General features: G+C 34.9%; 1 protein-coding gene across 1 annotated transcript in view; it reads left to right on the top strand.

Annotated features, from left to right (window-relative positions):
- The first annotated feature begins 5631 nt into the window (after nt 1–5631).
- LOC141719177 (expansin-A14-like) overlaps nt 5632–7091 on the top strand; it is a 12174-nt gene continuing 10714 nt past the window's right edge. The window contains exons 1-4 of the mRNA XM_074521559.1: nt 5632–5676; nt 5789–5983; nt 6268–6564; nt 6820–6963. Coding sequence (XP_074377660.1) covers nt 5632–5676; nt 5789–5983; nt 6268–6564; nt 6820–6963 — 681 coding nt within the window. The remainder of the gene's footprint in view (nt 5677–5788; nt 5984–6267; nt 6565–6819; nt 6964–7091) is intronic.

Below are 7091 nucleotides of genomic sequence, written 5' to 3'. Positions count from 1 at the left end.
AACCAAAACAACAAGATTCACCATCCATTTCACTACCACTCCAACCCAAATTCTAAACCAACAAGCATTAAGCTACTATATCACCATAGCAACTAGAATCATCCTATTTAACAAAGTAAAGCTAGGGTTTGGAGATGATAAACCTTCCTTGAAGTGGTGTGAGTAGCTAGGAAGCCTTAAGAAGTCTTGAGATGACTTGGGGATGCTTGGATCTTAAAGGAAAAACAAGAAAATCAAGTTAAAATTCTTGAAGTCACTATTCATTGTCTTCTTCATTGATTTCTTGAAGAAGATTGTGAATGATTTGGAGGCTTAAACTCATAGAATAGCCATAACTATGCATATGGAATACTAGGGAATTATCTTACCAATTTAGGAAGCCTTGAACTTGAATTTTGAAAATTGTTTTCTTTGAAAATGGCAAAAGCCGAGAGCAAAGGGAGGATGAAGGAGAATTTTGTGTTTTTGTTTTGATGAAAATGAATATTTGCTTGGTTGGTTGAATTAGTTTTGTTTTGTTTTAGGTCAATTACCCATTTACCCTTGATTTTGTGTGGTTAATATTCCACCACATTTCCTTCCCTCTTATGTCATGCTTGCATCACTTTGTGATGTCATCACCCCTCCTTTGTCCTCTTTTTATTGGTTGGATGACACCATCCTCTCTTATCCCTTTGATTAACTTCCTAATTGTTTGCCTAATGACCGCTGATCTGTTATACGGTTCGCTTAACTTTCGTTTTCGTTTATCGTTTGAGGGATCATACCCGGGATCTTATTACTTAGGTTCCCTTAAACTTTCTCAATATATTATATTCCTTTTATGATTCTCTCTTATAATCCTTTAATTTAAATCCTTTTTATCCTGTTACCTTTTACTCAATTCTTTCTGTATCTAGTGGATTTCCGGGAAAAATCAAAGTGTTCGGAATTGGATTCTGACGATCTTTACATACACTTATATGTCATATAGAGTACTAATAAAATCTCAGAATATCCATAACAGAATCCCTACATAGTGGGGCATGAAAAGTTTTCTCATTCAGCAAAAACACTATTCATAAGGGTTTCAAAAATTTCCAAAAATTGGGGTTATTACAGTAGGCATGGCAGTCATGTTGGGAAAAGAAGAGGGTGCAGACATAGGAGTAGGCATGGCAAGCTTGCAATTAACAGACAAATGATTAACACTACCACACTTAACACAAATTTTTCTTGGTGCATATTTATCAGGTGTGTAGTTGTTATGTTTGTTAATTCCTACTTTCCTATTTCCATTATTTTTCTTTTTAGCTTCTGCTTTAACCTCAATCTTTTCTAATCTGTCATTCAATTGCTTGATAGATAGATGCCCAACATTAACTTTCTTTTCTTTTCTAACTTGACTCGATTCTCCTGGAATAAAGTTTTTTGAAACTGATCCATATTTCTCATTTAACTTAGCTAGCTTAGCTTTGCTAACTGGTTTCTCACAACCGACGGATGTGGCTCCTTGTCTCTCGACCGATAATCCTCTTGATTATCCGACAGATGATTTTCATCATCCGTCGAGTCCACGTCTGTCAACAATCCTTCAACCAAATTGGACTCAAGCTTCTCTTTACTCTTCTTCCAGGCTGCATCATAAAAGGACTCAATACCCTGAACTTTAGTGATTTGAGCATGAACATCTCTAGATGATTTCCATGCCTTGATCATTTCATGTTCTCGTTCAAGCTGCTTCTTTAAAATTTCTTCTTTCTTCAAGGACTCAATTAATTCATCCTTAGCAATCTTACACTCAATTCTCAATTTCTCAAATTCAATAAACTGAAACTCTAGCACATTATTCCTCTCACTTAAAAACAAATTATTTTCTTTAATTTTAGCATTTTCCTTAGTGAGGGGCTTAAGTGTAACACGCAGGTGATATAATTCTGTAGACATGTCATTTATTGCATCATTACACTCAGATTTAATAAATGTGCTATGTTAGTGGTGATTACCTGATTTCTTGAAGAACTTGTCTTTGTTTCATCAGATTTGCCCATTAGGGCTAGATTGACATAGCTTGTTTCCTCATCTTCATCCAATCCATCTGCAGCCCAATCATTCTCCTGTGTGATAAAAGCCCTTTCCTTTTGTTTGAGTAGCTTAAAGAATTTCTGTTTATAATCAACAGACTCAAACTTCTTTTTGCTGGAATCAGACTTTCTATATTCACTGGCAAAATGACCCGCCAAGCCACATTGAAACACTTGAATTTTGATTTATCAACCATATTTATGTTTGGCTTGGCTGCTCCAAAATTCTTCTTGAATTTAAGCTTGGAAAATCTCCTGGATAGATATGCTAGATGTTCATCAATTTCATCCATGTCATCTTGGCTCAACTGATCTTCATTTTCAGCTACCAACCCTTTACCCTTGCTTTCACAGACCTTTGAAGTAGACTCAATAGCTTCTACATTCATCTTTTTCTCCTTTTCTAACTCAGCAACCAATGCTATGGACCCTCCTTTCTTCCTTCCTTTCTCCATCTTTTCATCTTGCTCTATTTCAAGCTCATATGTTTTCAGGATGCCATACAGTCTCTCCAAGGTGAACTCTTTATAATCCTGAGAAGTTCTCAATGAGACTGTTATTGGCTTCCACTCCTTTGGGAGAGATCTAAGGAACTTGAGGTTAGAGTCTTTTGTTTGATAGCTTTTCCATGCAGCTTCAGAGCATTCAGTAGTTTCTGAAACCTACTAAAGATATCAGTGAGTGACTCACTTTCTTCACATTGAAAGTGCTCATATTGGTGAATCAGGAGCTGCATCTTGTTTTTTATCACTTGCTCAGTACCATCACAAATAATCTGTATTGTGTCCCAAAGCTCTTTGGCTGATTTACAGTTAATGATGTTATCAAACATATCACCATCAACACCACTGAATAATATGTTCATGGCCTTCTTATCCTTCCTGACTTGCTCAATATCAGGATCTGACCATTCATTCCTAGGTTTTGAAACAGATGGTTCATTGCCAGTTGTAGCTCTCATAGGTACATGAGGACCCCTTCTGATGCAGTCCACATAGGCCTCATCTTGGGAAATAAGATGTAGGTTCATCTTCACCTTCCAGTGGTAATAGTTGTCTTTGTCCATAAATGGAATTTTAACTCCACCATCCTTCTTGTTCATCTTGTTGTTTGTTGTGATCTTTATACTCTTTGTTCTTCAAGAGCTTGCTCTGATACCAATTGTTATTCCCTAACAATACAACAAGAATTACAGAAGGGGGTTGAATGTAATTCTGGCTAGTTTTTCAAATTTAAGAATGTTCTAACTTGATAAATGTAACAGTGTTTGATTTGTAATGGTGCGGAATAAAAGAGTAGTAGGAATCAAAATACTAAGTAATATAAACACAAGCTTTTAAAACTTTCTGGTGGATTTGAAAGTATCCACCATATATATATATATAGCAATTGAGAACTCCGTGAAGCTTTGAATAGCTCCCAATTGCTTTACAAGTTGAACAAACAGAACTACAGAGAAATGCTTGCAGAATACAGCTTGATATGTTTCTCTTAAAATAAGCTTGCTTAGTTAATTTTTTCTACTTGCTACTTTTAGTTTATATATCACCAAGTTACATGATAATGAGACAAGACAATAAAACAAATTGTATCTAGTCTAAAATCATGTTGCTTCATTACTTTATCCAGTATCTTTGACTGTCTTCACAATTACATGGAAATGGTAATGCTACTTTGTTCTCTAACACCTACAATTAGGCTGCCACATTCTATTTGCAAACACCCGACGTATGTGAATGTGTTGTCACTGTCAACAACTATTTGAATTAGATCATCCGTCGGGAGCTTTTGTTGATCATCCATCACTAGTACAAAAAGTACTTTCTGCAACGTAGTTTTAGCGTCGGTTCTTTAAAGAACCGACGCCTAAAGGTATTTCCTGCGTCGGTTGCAAGATTGACCGATGCAAATAGGTATATGTGCACGACATTTGGTGTCAGTTATTAATTTAACCGACGCTAAAAGTTTTAATAGCGTCGGTTCTGTAAGTAACCGTCGCTTAAAAGTATTTATGGCGTCGCCGTTTACAACCGACGGTAAAAAGTATGCTTTGTGCTACGGGCTTCTAGTTGGCCGACGCTATAAATTTCTGCTTTATGCTACGGGCTTTAATTTAACCGACGCTAAAAGTATTAGAGTAAAAAATTAATTGGACCAGGGATGTCACGACACTGAAGGTGTTCTTTTAAATTTTTTATTTTTGTATAATTATTGTTTATTCACATATTTATCTATTTATCATATGTATCTCACAATCTTTTTTAATTTGAGTTATGATATATTTGCTAAAGTTAAAAGACTTCCAAAAATAATTTTTTTTTGTTTTTTTATATCGAAATGTTAAATAAAATAAAAGTAATAATATTTCTATACTGTTGATATTCACACAATATTGAATTTTGTTTACTCCGTTTCAAAAATAAATGTCCACTTTTATGAAAAAAAATTTGTTTCAAATTAGTTGGCTACTTCAACTTTTCAATTAATTTTTAAACACTAATTACTCTTTTTCATCGACAATTATATACCCGACGTATATATACTCTATATGGCAGCTTTTATTAATAAATTAAAAAAACATACTCATTATATCATGTGGTTTACAATCCATCCTATAGTTAGTAGTTCATCCCCAAATTAATTTCTCTCCACGGTGCCCTACATCTATATCTTCTCTGTGATAGTTCCCGATTGAAGAGCTTGAAACTTCCGCACTCCTTCTCAGGTCTCTCTCTCCCGCACTCTCCCTCTCTCTCGCACTCTTCCTCTCTCTCGCACTCTCCCTCTCTAGCACTCCCCTATATATACGTATATACACGCTCATATTATATTTTTCTCATTTTCACAGCCTATTTACCTAATTGAATTCATATCTTCTCCTGTGTTAGCCTTGCTTCACTGTAATCGGTAATCTCCTCCCTCTCTCCCGGTCTGTCTCTCCTTCTTCTCTCCCTCTCATTTTTTATTTTCATTTTTTAATTTATTTATTTTCATTAACAATATAAATTTTGAGATTTGTTATTATTTTAGTTCAGCTTATTTTCTCTAAATTTATTGCCATGCATTTGTATAACATAATTAGATTAAATTTACTGTGTTTGCTAATCTTGGTTCACCAAGGATATTAATTTAATACATAAATTTGTTGGTTTATAAAATTTAAAGTGCAAGTGTGGCCTAAATTGATTATATCTTCCTTTTATTTTTTGTGATATGTGTTAGCATTACTTGTGACTTTTTGTGTTGATCTTGATTAATACTGCTTTATTTCTGGTAGTAAAATGAGTTGCTCTGTTATTTAGAATCAGTTGCTCTCTTAACCGGAAACATATATAAAATTTTAAATTCTTCTTCATCTCAGTAGTTAAGTATGAATACTAAGAACAAGACAAACTTTATAATTTTATCTTCAATCAGCTTTGGGACATTGAAACTTGTAGCTAAGAGCGATGTTGATGCATCGAATTTAACAGCTTACATTATTGGCAAACACACACACACATGTACACAATAATCAGCCGTGTACATGCTCATCAACCTTGGCTTAACAGCTTACATTATTGGTAATATGACAAATTTAGTCGTTGAAGGCACTAGTCGTACCATGGAATTTGTAAGCCTCCTTTTTATTACTTTTATTTTGCATCGCAAGATGTTATGAGTCTAGTTGTCTAGGCTTAAATCAAGTTCAGAATTCAGGAAATTTTCGTGTGCTTGTTTTGCAGAGGAATAACATTGAAGTAGCGTCAAACTTTGTGAGCAGAAACCACTTGCCGGTCAGACTCAGGGAGCAGATACTAGCTTATATGTGCTTGAGATTCAAGGCTGAGAGCTTGAACCAGCAGCAACTGATTGAACAACTACCAAAAACCATTATCAAAAGCATTAGTCAGCATTTGTTTATTCCAACCGTCCAGAGGGTCTATCTTTTCTAAAATGTATCAAGGGAAACTCTCTTGCTCTTGGTATGATCATCGACATATGCTTTTTCACGTGATTAAAATATGCGCCTTTTACTAGCTTTACTTCATAAGTTTCCCAACCTCATAAAGTTCAGAAATGACAGTATCATTGGACTTCTTGATTCTCATGTGCATATGACACTATTTTTATCTGATTAAATAATTTAAAACTGTCTAACACAGGAAGTGTATATAATGTAAGACAGGTATTTAATGTAATGACATTGTCTATTTTTCATCAGGCTGTGGATATGAAGGCTGAATATATACCACCTAGAGAGGATGTGATATTGCAGAATGAAGCACCTGATGATGTTTATATAATAGTGTCAGGGGAAGTGGAATTAATTGATCACTCTGAGATGGACCAGAAAGAGGAAATTGTTGGGATTTTGCAACCTGGAGATATGTTTGGAGAAATAGGTGCACTGTGCTGCAGGCCACAAGCTGTTACATATCGAACCAAGACTCTTTCGCAGCTCTTGAAGATGAAAACTAATGCTCTTATTGAAGCAATGCAAAGTAAACCAGAAGACTATGTTGCCATTCTCAAAAACTTCCTTTAGGTAATTTTGTCATATGTTCAGCTTCAATATTGTTTCAAACTCCTTCAGAGAGGAGAAAATTCTCTCAAATATATAATTGATCTTCTCCCATCCATCCTACAATAAATTAGATATTTAAGTAGTTCCTAAAGTAAGTGTTTGAAAATAAAATCATCACAGATGAACATAAACTGCACCATATTAAAATGAATGACTAAGACTAAATTACTGTGTGCGATTAATTTTCAGCATCATAAAAGGCTGAAAGAGTTGAATATAGGGGACTTGATAGTGGATAGTGGGAATCAAGAAGATGATGATCCTAATATGTCGATCAACTTATTAACAGTTGTCGGCACAGGAAATGCTGCTTTCCTTGACGAACTTCTCAAGGCAAGATTAGACCCCGACATAGGAGATTCAAAGGGAAGAACACCACTCGTAAAATAATTATACTTACTAGTTTATAACTATAGACTGCAAACACAATCCCAAGTAAGGATACACCATATGCCATTTCA

The sequence above is a fragment of the Apium graveolens genome, chromosome 4 (assembly GCF_009905375.1).
Source record: "Apium graveolens cultivar Ventura chromosome 4, ASM990537v1, whole genome shotgun sequence".
NCBI classification, from domain to species: Eukaryota; Viridiplantae; Streptophyta; class Magnoliopsida; order Apiales; family Apiaceae; genus Apium; species Apium graveolens.
Note: the sequence above shows the minus strand (reverse complement) of the source record. Positions and strands in the feature narration are given on the sequence as shown.